Raw genomic sequence first — 16,994 nt, forward strand, 5'->3', positions numbered from 1 at the left:
GAGCCACGTGCCCTCCGGTGGAGTGGGCAGTCTGATGAAGCACAGGGCACAGCAGCAGGCACAACTGGGAAGAGAGGGCTTCTCCTTCAGTTCCTACCTCCTCTGTACCGTCTGTTTGCCCAGTGGTTCAGCCTTTAAGAATTTCAAACTAAAGGCTACAATTTGAGATCAATATTTAGTTAGCAAAATGAAAATTGTACATATTAAGATCCTTGGAATTTTTGTAACCTTCAATATAAAGCATTAAAGTGTCTCAAGTGCTCAAGGAAATTAATATTTTATATTCAGGCTGAAAAGGCAAAAATCAAATCATGTGGTTTCATTTTCTATTCATTTCCCTACACAGGAGTAGATTATAAATGTTATGTGAGTTAAATGAAATTGCAGGGTAATAACTCTAGGGTCTTTCTGCTTTCGAAAGTCACAATATAAAAAAACTTCAAGGAGGTTCCTGACTCCCTGAAGCTGGAACCCCCGGAGGCGTGCCCGTACAACCTTGTGGGTGCGTGTGTCTTGCAGGGCTAGAGACTCTTGGAGCTCCCATGGCTCCTCCACATGCCTCTCATGCCACTTTGCATTCTTCAGCTTGGGTTATAATTTCATTTTAACTTGCCAGTCTCCCTCGCTGGCCTGTGAACGTCTGTGGGAGGACAGGGATGCTGTGCTTTTAATGCCTGGAATGCAGTTGGGCCTCCGTAAATATCAGCTGAATGAAAGACACACCCCAAAATAATTTTCTTAAAAAACTCCCCATGAGTTCTTCCTGATAGATTCTCTTCTTCCTTGCACAGACCCAAGATGGTCCCATTCTTCAGCCTGACTCTGAAGACCTCCTGATAAGAAAGTAAATGCTTCAAGGAAACTGCCTGTCAGAGACTCCAAAACCCTAAGTGATTTTCCCAAAGGAGCGCCTGATGCAGAAGGGGGCACCTGGATCCAGGTCACCCATTATATGTCTTTGCCATCAGCTTTCCTTTTCCAGAGACAGGATTGTTACCTTTAAACTTAAGCTGCTCAGTACTTAGGTTTTTTTCAACATAACTGATTAAGAATTTCCAAACATAAATTTATAATTAAAATCCACAATAATTGTTCAAATCAGAATTTACTGTGAGCACAGAAGGTCAGCAAAAAGTTTATTGTTAGGCATGCAAGATAACAGGTAGTGTACGGCTAAGCGTTCGGGCCAACTTTCCTTGAGTTCCTCTCCATTGGTTCCTGCTGACAAATTTCCTTCTGTATTTGCAATGGTTCTCCATGGTGGGTTGGCTTATTGTTATAGAGGTGGGATGGGGTGGGGAAAAAACAAAGCAAAGGAAGGAACATGGGGTGAATGCAGCCTCCTGCCTCATTACAGGAACTCGGGGCAGTTCCCCTGATCTGTGATGGTCATTTTCTCGATGTCAATGTTATTAGAGGTCAGGATATCTTTTAGATGGGTCACTGTTTCTGGAGGGAGATAAGGGTTTCTTCCCAAGATCCAAACATGATCTACATGAAACAGCCAGACGATTGTGGTACAGGAGTACACGAGGGCGTAGTTCTCGTAGTCGGTGGCCAGGACCCAGTACGGAGCGGAAGGCATCACTGAGAACCAGAGGAGGGCAGTATTAGGAGGGACCAGAGCAAGAGAAACCTTCATCTTCAGGACCTGGAAGCCAGATTCTGGGGTCTTGGTTCTTCCAGATCAGTGGTTCTTAATTCTGGCTTCATGTGGGAGTTATATGGGAGCTTTGACCAATACTAGACCCATCCCCACCCCTCCCTGGATTCTGACATGGAGGTGGTTGGTACTTTTAAAAACTCCCCTGTGATTCTAATATGCAGCCAGAGTTCAGAGCTAGCATCCCTGATCCTCCCTGGAAGGACCTGGTAACAGGTTGGTCATAGTAACTGGGGGGTTTGGCTGGATCCCCTAGATTAGCACTAGTGCATACAGAGGCACTACTGAGCTAAGCAGACTCAAGAATGTAAGGTCAGGAGCCGCAGGCTTTCTGAGTTTGTACCACCCAGTTTCCTCTAGAACTTGACCATGGGAGGAGGTAGTGGCTAACACTGGTTTGTTTGTTTCTCTTCCCGCTTGTCCTTTGAAAAATCCTCCCATTCTTAAGAATATAGTAAATCAGGTGGTAACAAGTTACAAGTTCTTCTTTACAAAGGGTCTATGAAGATTCATTGATTGATAGCTACGTAGCATTGAAAGCCCCAAATTAAAGGGGTCATTAAGGGGAGAGATAGGGTATTTGCCCTCTCCATCTGAAACCAGAAATTTCCTCCGTGAATTTGACCTCCATGGCCAAGCTTCAAACCAAGGAAAACTCATAGCATAGCTTGTTAAAGTTAAGTGGGAGATGGACCCACATGGGAGATAGATGTGTGTTGACCCCATAAGAACAAAAGACGTGGACACATATGCAGTCCTGGGTGGTTTGCTGGGTTTTAAGCATCCTACCGCCTCCAATAAAAAATAATCTCACTGTTTGCCAAGTCAAACCAGAGCTAAGCTGCTGGACAAAGGAGGCAGCATGAGCGTGGTTAGAGCTTGGCTGGGGGTGAAGGACCCAGCTGATTATCAGGACCACACAAGAGGACTAGTTCAGATGACCACCCACCAACATCCCTCCTACCTCTGACTTTCTACCTGCTTATAAATATAAAAACAGAAGAACATGTGGAGGATGTCTGGACAGAAGCCTGGACAAGGCTGCAGGAGCTAAACTGAGTGTTGTTTCTGACTTACATTTCTAACACTGCTGGTGCCACCTGCCTGGCTCACTCATGAGAGCATATATTTACCATATATCTGCTACTGAGGAGTGTCAACTGCTCTGTGGGTTCCCAGCTGGACTGAGAGCTCTTCAGCCCTGAGTGATACGTCGGCAGCAGCAGCATGCCCCACTGCCCACACCCAGGCATGCACATCCTGTCTTCCTCCCACAGGGTCTAGCGCTCATGCATAAATTTACCCAGATAGTTTCCTTTTAGTAAAGAAAACTTCCATGTCTCTTTACTAGAAAACTTTGACTGTCAAAGTTTTAGGACAGGACCTTCAAGTTATCTAACATGGCCTTGGAGACCCTCCCTAGTCTTGTCTTCTACTTCATCGACCCTTCAGGCCTTTTCTCATGCCATTCTCTCCGGTTGGAACATTCTGTCCCATAATCTCCCATACACTCTGCAAAACCCAGTGTAAACATCTGATCCCTTCAACAATAAATCTCTTCCTCCTCTGCTTCCCCAGCCAACAACTCTTGCCTCTTTTAGTTCCTGTTTGGCTTCTTTAAGAAGGTTGTGCCCATAATATTTGACCTTCCCTCCCAGCCCCAGCCCTCAGTTGAGAGCTTGGAGACCTAGGTTTTAGTCCGAACTCTGCCTCTAATTAGTCCAATGACTGTGCCAATATCACCTAGCCTTTTTTTTCTTTTTAAATCTTTATTGTTGAAAGTATTACATGGGTCCCCTCCCCCCCAACTGACACCTTCTAGCCTGCCTCCTGTCATCTAGCTTTTCTTTATTTCACCTTCTTTGTAGAAACCACAAGAGAAACTGGCCTGTACAAAGCCCTTTACAACATATAGAGCATGTGTGATCTAGTTTATCTACACCAGTGATGGGCAACCTTTTGAGCTTGGTGTGTCAAACTTCGCCAAAAAACTGAGCATAACTCAGGTAGTGTGTCACTTTGAGGAAAAAACATTATTTCGCAAATGTTTCATCCTCAGGAGCAGCAAATGTTTCATCCTCGGCATGCGGCTGCCTCAGCGGCCGTGTGTCATCAGAAATGGCTACGTGTGTCAATGCTGACACTCGTGTCATAGGTTCGCCATCACTGATCTACACAATACTAGGTGTAGATGTGAAGTTAGTTGCCCACAGTCATATGTGTGGGAGGAACTGTTTTCTCCTCCTCCCAGCATTCCTATCTTGGTCTATAGAATAAGAACTTCCTCTCTGCCCCACTCTAGGCCCTTCATCAATGGGGAAATGGGGGAGGAGGGCTGTGATTCCTCTTGCAGCTGGTCACTTCTGTGTCTGCCCTACAGGTGGGGAGAGGTGCTCCCAAGCACTTTTGGCCTTAGAAAGTCTCACAGTTCTGAGCTGAATTAACCTAATTAATTCAGCAACAAAACTCATATATGGTGCTTTCTCTGTTGCCTATGTTCAATCCTCAGTTAGTGCAGAACTCGGAGGGCAAATGCCTGCGATTAAATATTTCTCAGGGACCCCAACAATGTGGCAGGAAAGCAGCAGACAGAATCAGGACTCAGACTTACCTTTACTCTTATCAGTTTCTTGTCTCTAAGCTTTTGTACATGTTAGTTGTTCTGCTAATAACTACTAATTTTTCAGGCTTCCGTTTCCTCTAGGAAACAAGACTGGATTGGGTCTCCTACTGCTCAAGCACTGTGTGGGCCACTCTGTGTCTCCTCTATTGAAACACTCACTACAGCTTTATAGTAAACTGCCTGAATACTTGTCACTATTCACACGGGGATGTAGGCTCCTCGGGGACAAGGGCCAGCTCTGTCTTCCTCATCATTGCATCTCCAGCAACTTGCCCAGTACCTGGCATGGAGTAGGTGCTCAATAAATAATTATGCATTGAACCATCATTGACACTCAGATGGGACACAACCGTATCCAGCCCAGGGCTCTAGCCCCCAGTGTGCTTATCTCCTGTCCCTGAAACCTCCTGAGAGAAGTGGATACTTACACCAGAAAAACTTTACTCCCAGCTTGGCGGGCTCGGTAGAGTTGCTCTGGGAGGCTTCCCCTTCGATTTGATTCACAGTTCCATCAGATCTGCAATGAGTTAAAAAAAAAAAAGTAACCTGAACTCATGAAAGCCAAAAATCAATGAAAGGCAAGATTTGTTACACTTAAGAAGCATAGTGGCCAACATTGCAATTTCTGGATCAAGAGGATCTCGAAGGTAGGTTAGACTCCAGTTCTATCCTTTCCTCTTCAGTTTGCAACCGTCTCTGAGACCAAGCGGAGGAAGACAGCAATGGGGAAATGAAAAGCAGCAATGGCAGTGCTCCAGGATTAGACACTATGTTAGGCCCTTGCACTTCAACACTGTTTTTTCGACTGTATGTAGTGGCCTGCAAGGCTCCAGAAAGAGGAAGTAAAAAAAAAAACAGGAAAAACAAACACAACAACCCGGTACACTGAGAATTCACTTTTTTTTTTTTTAAAGAAAGTGAATCACTTTTTTTAAAAAATAGAAGGGGCCAAAACATGAAGTCTGGAGATCTGCAAGACCCTCTTTGGCCTTAGTGCTCACCTTTCCCATAAAAGGGTTCATACACATGAACTCTGAGGCCCCTTTCAGTTCAGCAAGCTTCTGACTGAGTGTGGGAGATTTCAATGTACGCCTGGTAAAGCAGGCAATGAGCAAACACCTTATTTCAGTGATTCTCAGGAGCATCCAGGTCTTAGAGACATGAAATATGAAGAAATATGCACCTGACAACTAATGCCACCCTACACTTATAATCGGCAGTGTCATCTCTTTCTTAGTGGTATATAAAATGGTATATATGTAAAAGTGGTGGTCTTAGGGTGTGAAATACTTTCACTTTTTTGAAGGGAGGTGGCCTCATTTTTGGATAATTCCCAGTGACCTCATGGACCCCGGGGAGAGCAGAAAGGCCTGGGGATGGAGGCAGCACAGAGGGAGGGTGCTCAGACATCAGGGTGCTCTTCCTAGGAAGCCGGGAGAGGAGCTGCCTGTTCATCAGTCCTCCAGGGGGCAAACTAAAATTAGGGCAATAGTATGTGTCAGAAAGCCAGTAGGCTTTGGTTAGTGGTGATGCATATCCTAGAAACCAGCCAACAAGCACCAGGTAAGGGCGGGTAGGAATGTACCGTGGTGATCCTGGATGCATTGTCTGCTTATCTTTAAATAGGGCCGCAGACAGAGCCCTGCTCTCTCACCTGGAACTCAGCCATTGGGAAGATGGTCCATTTCTATCTGCATACAGTTGCTTAGCAACAAACTAGTCTCTTCCCATCAGGCTTTTCCCCTTTTCACTGTCATTTGCATTGTGCTCCAGAACATTTTTAAAACACCCCTCTCTGATCATAAACTCATAACTTGTTGATGGGAAAAATGCATGAATTTTTCAAAAGTAGCAGCAGATTAACAATAATAGGAAATATTTATTAAGAGATTATTATACGCCAAACACTGGTCTAAATGCTTTATATGTGTTGCCTCACTCTTAGTCACAAAGCCCTCTGGGGGGAGGTGCCATGATTACTGCCATTTTACCCAGGTGGAGAGGGAGGCTGAGAGGATTATTACAACTAATCTAAGATCTTGTCATTAGTAAGTGGCTGAACCAGGATTTGAAACGGGGCAGCCTTCTTCAAAAGCCTGAGCCCTTCAGCTCCCAACCCTGTGCCAGCTGCTTTGTCCCTCAAATTCTCTGACAATGTCTAGTGTTTAGCTCAGACTCTCTGCTCCACTCACTGCACTCCACTCAGTCCTGGAAGGAGAAACAAGACCATTTTCCTGAACTAGCAAACCTTTCTTCATGTCCCCTTGTACCTTAACCAAATATGACCTGAGAGGCAAGGAGACCTAACACTCAGGATCCTGCCTCACTCCGAAGGAGAGGGGGGGGGAGATCACATAGGTGCTGGGATTTGTGTCATTGTCTGACTCTTGGTCATAGAATGGGACAAAATATTTGAAATAAAGTCATTGCAACGTTAGGGCCTACAGAATTCCTGTGAGCTCTTCTGGGTGTCTACAACTCAGTTCCTGTAACCCTTCCTGGACTCTGAATGAGCTGAATTTTTCTCTAGAGACCCGCAAGGTCCTTACTTTGTTTCTTTGGTTTATGCAGGTCAGGGAATCAACCCATTGTTGGAAGCTGAGTGGATAATAGAATGGCCTCAGAAGGTCCTTTTGAGCCTGAGTAACTTCCAGGCTGGGCTGTAGTTGTTTTCTTGAAGTTGAACACAATTCTCAGAGCCCATAGGGGACTGGAAGGACAACCCTATAGTCTCAGTCTTTTTTTTTTTTTTTTGGTCTGTCTCCAGTTCTCTTCCGGTGTCACTTCTCCCTGGGTTGGAATCTCAGCTTCATCACTTATAAGCTGTGGGCTCCTTTAGCAAATTACTTTACTACACTGTACCCCAGTTTCCTTACCTATAAAAATGGGGTTAATAATAGCACTACCTCAGGTTTGTTATGGGATTAAATCAATATACTGGGTAGGTTTACAGCTGTGACTATGTGAAACACAGTTTATTCTTGAATTATTTATTAATTATTGTATTATTTTCCATATGAAGAACAGTAAACCTACTTTTGCCCCACCCTGTACCTACACACTCACATAGGTATATACAAATGTATATATACAGTACACTAGAGGCCCGATGCATGAAATTCGTGCGAGAGTAGGCAATCCCAGCCATGGCGGCTGCCTGGATCCCTCCCTCATAGCAGCAACGACTGCCTTGATCTCGAGGCTGCAGCCCCGGCTTCGTCCGGTCTAATTAGCATATTATGCTTTTATTATTATAGATATACACACAGAATAATGCCTTGCATATAGGAAAGGTTTAATAACTGTTAGTTACTATTTTTATTGTTGCTGTTATCTTTGTTGATGGAGGGTGGGTAGGAGTTTTTCTGAGGCTTTTGAAAGCTTATGGTTGCTTTTCAAAATGTGAATTTTGGGATCAAACATTTATCTGGGAAAAGCCTTCAGTAACAGAAAGGTACACTTCTAGAGGATATCCTGTCCACATAACCTAGTATGTGGCTCCGTGTGTATTTGATCCTTGCTTAATAGGAAAAGGCGTTTTCTAATAGCTGAAGCTGTTGGGAGGTGGGATAAGCTGTCATGGCTGGTGATGCGCTCCCAGTTCCTGGAAGCTGCAAGCAAAGCTGGATGCCTCTGGCAGTGGCTGTATGGGAAGGGCTTCTCTCTTGGTTTGGAGATCAGACAAGATGGTCCCTGATGTCCTTTGCTACCAGACTATCTATTTTGCGGTGAGAACAGGAACTCTGCATTTGGGTTACCATTGAGTGCCCAGTGCCTCTCGCAGGATCCAGTGCCCAATAGGTGGTCAGCAAGTGGGCAGGGAAATGAGTGACTTTTAGTCCCCACCGTCCTGCCTGCCAAAAGCTTTCCTCTCAGGGCCTGTTGTGAGCAGGCAGTGTAGACCCAGCAATGACTGAACCCTCCCTGAACTAGCCTGCAAGGGCACCCAGTCACTCCAGGACAGCTCTCTGCAGGGCTGGCTCCAGGATGTGCAATGCCTTTGAAACCACAGCCACTCACCTCAGCTCCTGGTTTATCACTTTGATGTTTCCGTTTTCCATTAGTGAGTAGTTGGCTTGGATGCAGCTTCCCTTCTCAAAGCTCACTGGGATCTTCTCAATTTCATACCATCTTCCAAGATACTGCAGAGACAACAATAAGTAGAGCAAAACCCTGTGACTCTCTGGGGACCTGCAAACTCTCCTCTATTGTTGTCTTTCAGAGCAGAGCCCTTTTCTGGGGAAACCAGGAAAAATGGGCTGCATTGTTCCCACTAGCAACTGAGCAAGATAATGATTCAAAGGAGAATAAGTGATTCGGATGTGTAGGCATTGATTGAATGCCACATTATTCCTAAAGTGCTCTTTATTTAGATTCGCTCTCAGTGTTCCCTTCAGACAAAATCTATGTGAAATTCGAATCTCTGTCAAAGTAAGGGATTAGATGATGTAAGTTGCCATCTCAAATGTTTAATGATTCTTCATGGCATCTTTGAATTGTGTACAAACTTAGATGTGTTCACTGTGGGATTCCAGAGGTGACTGAGTTCTCCTCATGTGACCCCACACAGGGAGTGGGTCTCAGAGGCTTTTGGCAGATGACCAGAACTTAGAAGACCTGTATCATTCTTCCACTGGGGCTTGCTCTCAGTTCATAACTTCGGTGTACCGAGTCAACTTTAAAGGAAGTGTGCCACTGTGCGCTTCCATACATTGCCTGGCATAGAGACTGAACCAATTTACAACCTTCATGGAGGGTAATTTGGCAATATCTAGCACAACTAAATATACATATACTGTTTGGCGCAGAAATTCCACTTCTGGAAATGTAGTGAAAGAAATGGTGTATGCACAAGATTATTTGTTGCAGTACAATTAGTAATAATAAAAGACAGGAAACAGTCTCAGTGAGCATTAGTAGGGGGCCGAGTTAGTAAATAATGACACATTTATACAGTGGGATGTTATACATACTCCTTTAAAAGGGTAATGTGTAATTATCTCCAAGGTACCTTTAATAAAAAGAGTCAGGTGCAAATAGTGTATATATTCAGCTACAGTTTGTGTAAAACAACACAAATTTACTTCCTTTTAGGTCTGTAGGTCAGAAGTCTGACACGGGTCTCACTGGGCTAAAGCCAAGATGTGGGCAAGGCTATGCTCCTTTCCAGAGGCTATAGAGGAGAATCTATTTTCTTGATTTTTCCAGGCTCTAGGGTCTCAATTTCTCTTCCTACATAGGAGAATGCAATGTCTAAAAAGAATCCTGGAAAGGAAGAAGTATGACTCTCTATTTGCGGATGACATAATTTTTGTACACAGAAAATCATAACGTACACACACACACACACACACACACACAGTATTAGAACTAATAAATTAATTCATCAAGATTAAAGGATACAAGATCAATATACAGAAATAAATTCTCTTTCTACACTTACAATGAGTAATCTGCAGGTGAAATTAAGAAAATTCCATTTATAATAACCTCAAAAAAATATAATACTTAGAAATAAATTTAAACAGAAAAACATAAAACTTATACTCTGAAAACTACATTGTTGAAAGAAATTAAAGAAGATTTAAGTAAATGGAAAGATACCTTAAGTTCATGAGTTGGGAGACAAAATTTTTAAGATGGCAATTGATATACATACAGATTTAATGTAATCTCTATTAAAACTCGCAACAGGTTTCTCTACAGAAATTGACAAGCTGATCCTAAAATTCATATGGGAATGCAAAGGACCCAAAATAGCCAAAAGACAAAGTTGGAAGACTCATACATTCTGATTTCAAAACTTAACCACAAAGCTATAGTTATCAAGACTGTATCATACTGGCATAAGGATAACCATATAGATCAATAGAACAGAATTGAGAGTCCAAAAATAAACTCTTACATACATGGTCAATTGATTTTCAGTAAGAATGCTGAGACTATTCAATGAGGAAAGAATAGTCTTCTCAACAAATAGGGACAACTGAATATCTACATGTGAAAGAATAAGTTGGGCCCCTGTGTCATACTATATACAAAATTTAACTTAAAATGGATCACAGACTTAGATCTAAAAATCTTTTAGGAGAAAATATAGTAGTAAATCTTTATAACCTAGGATTAGGCAATGGCTTTTTTGTTGTTGTTATTAATCTTCACTCAGATATTTTTTACATTGATTTTTAGAGAGGGTGGAAGGAGAAGGGAGAGAGAGACACATCGATTGGTTGCCAACTGCATGCGCCCTGACGGGGGCCAGGGATCAAACCTGCAACCCAGGTATGTGCCCTTGACCAGGAATCAAACCTATGACCCTCTGGTGTGTGGGTTTATGCTCTAACCATTTAGCAACACTGGCCAGGGTGGCAATTGCTTTCTAGATATGACACCAAAAATGAAAGAAACAAAAGAAAAAAAATAGATAAATTAGAAGTCATTAATATTAAAAACTTACATGTGTCAATAAAGTAAAGTGACAATCCATGGAATGGGAGAAGAAACTTGCAAATCATATACCTGATAGGAGTTTGTATCTAAAATATATAAAGAACTCTTACATCTCAATAATTAAAAGATAAATAACCCAACTGAAAATGGGCAATAGACTTCAACAGACACATCTCCAATAAACACACGAAAAGACGCTCAACATTAAGGGAATGCAAATCAAAACCACTATGAGATACCACTTCATATCCACTAAAAATGGCTATAATCAGAAATATGACAATAAAAAGTATGGGTAAAGATATGGAAAAATGAGAATTATACACTCCTGGTGGGAATATAAAATGCTGCGGGTCTTTTGGAAAAGAGACTGGCAGTTTCTCAAAAGGTTAAACATGGAGTTACCATATGACCCAACAATTCTATTCCTAGATATATATCCAGGAAAACTGAGAATGTGTGTCCATGAAATCAGACAAGGAAACAAAAAGCCCCGGACACGAATGTTCATAGCAGCATTATTCCTGATAGTCAAAAAGTGTAAACAACCCAAATGATGAACAGATGACTAAAATGTGGCATGACCCACACAGTAGAATGTTATTCGGCAATGAAAAGGGACGAAGCACTGATTTATACTACAACATGGATGAACCTTGAACACATTGTGCTGGTAGAAGAAGTCAGTCACAAAAGACCTATTGTATGACTCCATTTCTATGAAATGTCCAGAATAGGCAGATCCATACAGAGAGAAAGTAGATTATTGATTGCCTGGGGCAGAGAAGGTTGGGGGGAAGTGGGGAGTAACTGATAATGGGTATGGAGTTTCTTTTTGAGATGCTAAAAATGTTCTAAAATTGATTGCTGTGATAGTTTCATAACTGAATATACTTAAAACCACTGAAAGTGAAACCACTTTAAATAGGCAAATTACATAGCTTATGGATTATATCTCAGTAAAACTCCTTGCTTTATTTCTCAAAGGGCTTTTGTAAATACAGATCAATTATAATTTCCAACGTATCTTGGGACTTTTATCCCCAAACTGAAATGTAACTCAAATTCCCTGGATTTTTTCTGTAAAGCCTCCTATACCTGAATAAAGGAATCAGCTTTAATAATTAATGCAGTAAGTCAATGTCAACTTTGGTGTACTGTATTTCTCCTACCTACCTTCCTGTTTGAACTCTATTGATGGTGCCCCTTCTCTCTACCCCCTTCAGGCTTTGAGCTCTCTTCCCTCATTCTCTACCTTAATCCATGCTCTATGAGGTCCCAACACTCATTCACACTGAGCTGTGAGTGACTGATAATAACATCAATGTTATTCATAACAAGTGAGTTGTTTCTTATTTTTTTTTAAATATATTTTTATTGATTTCAGAGAGGAAGGGAGAGGGAGAGAGTGATAGAAGCATCAATGATGAAAATCATTGTTTGGCTGCCTCCTGCATGTCCCCTACTGGGGATTGAGCCTGTAACCTGAGCATGTGCCCTTGACCAGAATCAAACCCAGGATCCTTCAGTCCACAAGCCGACACACTATCCACTGAGGACATGAATTGCTTCTTAAAAGAGAGATCCAAATTTCTACTAAGGAGAATATGTCTTAATGGGGAGATTCTAGGCCTGAGTTAGCAACAATGAGAGCCTCTAAATCATGCCATCCAAAAGCTGCCTCTTTCTGCTGCTCCATCCCTCTGGCCACACAGGTATTCAGTAAGGCTGGGCCTAATTTGAGGAAGGAAAGCCATACATGGGCGAGCTGGTTATATTGATCTCTCTTTAGTGCAGGTTACAAGACAGCCCCTTGGGGAGTTCTGTCCTCTCCTAGGCCCTGTTTGAGTAACCTGTGGGTGTTTTGCACTGCAGGGAAGCCGAGAGGTTTGAATCCCAGTCTGCACTCACTAGCTGTGTGACTGGGTAGGTTATAACCGCTTCAACATTCAGCTTCCTCATCGGTAGAATGGGGACAATGCTACTGCAGCCACTGCTGTTGATGCCTGGTCCCGTGTCCTCTCAGTCCACCTTTGTTTTGGGTTTACTCCAGCCACAGACAATTCCCACACACACTGCCCCTCTGTCCCCTTCTCTGCCAGACAGCTTTGCCACGGGAGCTCCCCTGGCTCACTTGCACCCATCCCTGGGACAATCTGAGGTACATTCCACACGTTTCCTTAGAGGATCCTCAGCAGGATTGAACCTCGTTGTTCACAGAGTAGCCTGCTCCTGAATGCAGCCTTTATTGCGTTCCTGCCTTGTCTGTCTCACTTTCCTACACGGTCCCTGGTGCTTCCTGGTATTGGCTTACAAAAACTCCCTGCTCCCGGTTCTTGTCTCGGAATCACAAGTAAGGTAAGTAGGTCTCCCCAGGCTTGCCGGGGCCATCAACGCAGAACACTGTAACTGAGCCTTGTAGGGTGCTCATTCAAACAGGAGACAGAAAACAAGTGGGAGGTTAGCCTGGTACCACACCTTGTTCACGTCAAAATTCTCCTGCACAGGAGGAGCTGGGCACTTCCCAAGATGGAAGGCTTGTCCCTCTGCCGCACCGAAGAGGCCAGCCAGTGCCGAAAGCAGCAGCAGGGCAGTCACCATCTTGGGGCTGTTGGCTGAGGCGGAACCTGGAATTGGAGGAAGCAAAGCAGCGGGAGTCTTCTGAGCAATCTCTGGAGAAAGATTTCTGGGCTGGCCGGTCCCTCTGTGGGCAATCCTCCCACTCAGCCCGGTATCCCCCCGGGGCCACCTGAACTGTCAGCACTGCTGTGAGGTCTTACCCTCCCTCCCCTACTGCCCCCCCCCCCTCCAGCCTCTCTCTAGAGCCTTTGCACCTGCATAGAGCACACTCTGCCTGATATTAGTGTTTGTTGTATTTGTGTTACAACCACTTCCCCTCATCGAATTAGGCATTTTTCAAGGGTGGACACTGTGTCTGATTCTCCTTGGACTCCCCCACAGAGCCATGTAGTGTCAGGCACGGTATATAACTGAGTGAACAGAAACGATGTGGGGGCAGGAGACAGCAAAGGGAGAGACTGAAGCTGTCAAGTGAACCATGAGAGAGAAAAGAATGAGAACAAAGCACTATAACATTTAGTATCTTATGAAATTCATAAGAGAAATGCCTTCCTGCCCTCACCCCTCACCCCTGCCCCAATCTTGCTGAGCTGTTTATCCACCCAGGAGTAGGGCTGGAAACCTTGACAGGGAGCAGCAGGGTCCCGGGTTTGAATTCTGGCTTTGCCACCTACTAAGTATAACTGTGTCCCATTTATGCTTCTGTTTCTTGGTCTATTAAGTAGGAATAGTAATCATCCACCTCATGAAGTTTTGTGAGAATTAAAATGAAATAATAGAGAGAGCATTTAGAGCAGCGTCCGATACAGAGAAAATGCTCAGTAAATGCTAGTTACTATTACTATGAAAAGCAAAACAAATGATTGTTTCTGAATTTTTCTGTTGGGGATATTTTTCATAGACGTGCAATTAACTTGAGGATTAGTAGCTGGCATGCAACTTTGCAACAAGTATTTCTGCCCAAAGCACCCTCCTGGCAGCAGAAGCTGCTTTGAGGAGGGGCAGCCGGAGGGGAAGGGGGTGGGGGTGGGGTGGGGGATGGGAATGGGGATGGGGGTGGGGCACTGCAGGGCTGCTGGCAGGGTCTGCTCCCAGGCTGCTCCCTGCTTTTCTCACTGACTTGCTGTCAGTCTGTTCTCTTCCCTGTGACTCCCTGCCTGTAGCTGCACAAGAGCTATTTCCAGCTCTTTGCCTTTCTCCTTGTGATGAGGAGGACTGAATCCACGCAAGCAAAATGTTCTCAGATCTGAGCATTTAAAAGGATGTGTCATACTAGGAATAATTATCACCACTTTATAATGAGTCTCTAAACCTTCAAATAACTTTAATGATCAATAGCTTTTCTTCTGGAAGTTTCCTGGCTGGTTTTCAAAAGAAAAATTACATAACGAGTAAAGGCTGCCAGTGGCGGTGGGGGGAGGGGTAGTCGCCGAGAGCCCTCCCCTTGAGCAAGTCTGCAGGGGTGGGGGGACCACCTTCCTTAGTCTCTGAAGCCCCATTTCCCATCAGCCCCTACCACCGTGTAACTTTTTCAGGGATGATGGATTTGCGGAAACCCAGCCTAAACTACAAAAATGTGCATCATTTCCAAGGGGCTCTTAGAACCACTGGCGCTCTATCTACTTTTGGCCCCTAGTAGGCGCCACACTCAGTGCCTTGCCCAGGAGAGCTAACTTCAAAGGAGGGCCACACATTACACACATTCCAGAGGGTTCCAAACACTGGACCGGACCTTAGAGGCCATTTATCCAACCCCCCACCCCCACCCCCAAGGGTACAGATGGGGAGCTGAGGCCCAGAGGGCAGAGAGCTGGGATTCGCACCCCATCTCCAGCGGTCGGTTCTGCAGAGGCTCTGAGCCAGGCTTCCTTCGGCACACCACCTCCGTAGCCTGATGAGTCTCACCTCACCACGTGACAGTTACACCAAAAGTCAGTTCCACATTTTGCTCTGACAACTCTCTTATTACAAAATGTTCTACTGTGGGCTGAAACATGTTTTTTAGCTCTGTAGGAGGATTTCAGAGCAAGGCTAATTCCCCTTGATTGCATCTCTCCCAAAGATACCTCTTTATTGCAGGAATTTTATTGCTATAGTCAAAACTTTTTTTGTGAGAGAAAGGGTTCATAAAATCCATGATTTTTCACTGCCCCTTCCATTCTAATTCTAACACTTACTGAGCACCTACTGAGGATAAATCACATCATTAACATGTACCTAGGAACTTGGGTATATATAATACATTTTTGCATCTTCTAATTAATACTAATGGGAAGATTGTCCTAATGAGAAGAGATTAAATACTTTTTTAAATGAATGTAATTTAAATATTATTTTAATTGAATAGTAAATAATTTAAGAATAATTCTAAGGGGCATCCACTGGGCCAGCACTGACTCTGAGAACCACTGCTCACATTCATTGAGCTTCCCACCCAGATGCCCTGGCCTCGGGCATTTACATGTGCCGGGCACTGCATCTCCAAACCATCCCGCCTGGAAGGATCCAACGCTGACCTTCTCTTTGTGCTCAGCGAGTTCAATTTGCCCAGCTTACGTCCTGGTCAGCTGTGGAGCCAGAGCTTCTGCCAGATCTCCTAAGACTGCACTCCTAACACCTGCGTGTTAGCGTGGACCTGGTCTCTGATCTCAAGAAGCTGAAGAACATTAGGACTAGATTTTTAGATTTCTCGTGGTAACATACAATACATTTCCACAAGCAAATGAGTCTTGAAAACTCATTTAGCTATTGAATTTAACAAGAAAACAGTTCTTCTGAAGAATACATTTTTGTGCCATATTGTTAAACACATTTTCTATCCACACAATTCCAGTCCGCTTTTCAGTATTTTACTGTAATGAGCATTTGGATAACAACTGCCCGAGAATTCATCTAGTATAGTATTGGTGTATGGAAAGTTCTCTCAATTGTCTCAATTAGACAGAGAGGGTACATATTGCAAGTAGAAGATTTTGAGGTGAGTCAACACTGAGTTGGCACCCCAGCTCTGGCATTTGTTGGCAGTCTTATCTTGGGCCTGTTGCTTCAGATATCTGAACCTCAGTTTGTTTGAGGAAAAATTAGACCAAGTCTGCAAAGCTACTTGGCACAAGCCCTCGATCGTGTTAGTTAAGTGGCCCTCTTGGAGCAGCGGGCAGCATGTAAGTCTCATAATCATGTTAGTTATGAACTTTTAGCTGAAAAGGGGCAATAAAAAATTAAGACTGTCTCCATTTTAAGCATTATTCATCCTAAAAAAATATTAAAACTACAGTACATACCTTTTTATCAAGATGAAGGCAGTTTCCAGATGCAAAACCACCGACTTGGAGATGCCTTGTTTAGGTGACTGGCTTCTCCCAGGTTATTTTATAAGCTTCATCAGGTCATTGACGTTTCATTTTAATGCATGCCACACCCCCCTGCAGTTCAGGAGGGCTGGACTAAAAGCTTAGCTCTGTATAAAACACAAAGATGGAATGTTTTGACCATCTCCCTCCCCCAATTTCCTTCACAGCTGCTCCCTGAAGAAGAAACAATGAGATATTGTTCGTGTGTGTGAGAGAGAAAGACAAAGTCCATTTCATTCAAAATATTCTGTTTTTTTGCTATGTGGATTTTCTAATTTAATTTTCTTAGTCAGACTGCACTTTAAAGTTCCAGTAAGGATGAGTTACG

The 16,994-nt window shown here is 43.6% G+C and overlaps 1 protein-coding gene across 1 annotated transcript; it reads right to left on the minus strand.

Moving 5' to 3' along the window:
* Nucleotides 1-1,104: 1,104 nt before the first annotated feature.
* APOD (apolipoprotein D) lies at nt 1,105-16,681 on the minus strand. Its single transcript, XM_008151621.3, has 5 exons — nt 16,598-16,681; nt 13,215-13,363; nt 8,307-8,428; nt 4,715-4,803; nt 1,105-1,587 (listed from the first exon to the last, which is right to left on the minus strand). Exons 2-5 carry the CDS (start codon nt 13,335-13,337, stop codon nt 1,352-1,354), a joined length of 570 nt encoding a protein of 189 aa, XP_008149843.1. The 5' UTR covers nt 13,338-13,363; nt 16,598-16,681; the 3' UTR covers nt 1,105-1,351.
* Between the last annotated feature and the right edge of the window lie 313 nt (nt 16,682-16,994).

The sequence above is a fragment of the Eptesicus fuscus genome, chromosome 3, assembly GCF_027574615.1.
Source record: "Eptesicus fuscus isolate TK198812 chromosome 3, DD_ASM_mEF_20220401, whole genome shotgun sequence".
NCBI classification, from domain to species: domain Eukaryota; kingdom Metazoa; phylum Chordata; class Mammalia; order Chiroptera; family Vespertilionidae; genus Eptesicus; species Eptesicus fuscus.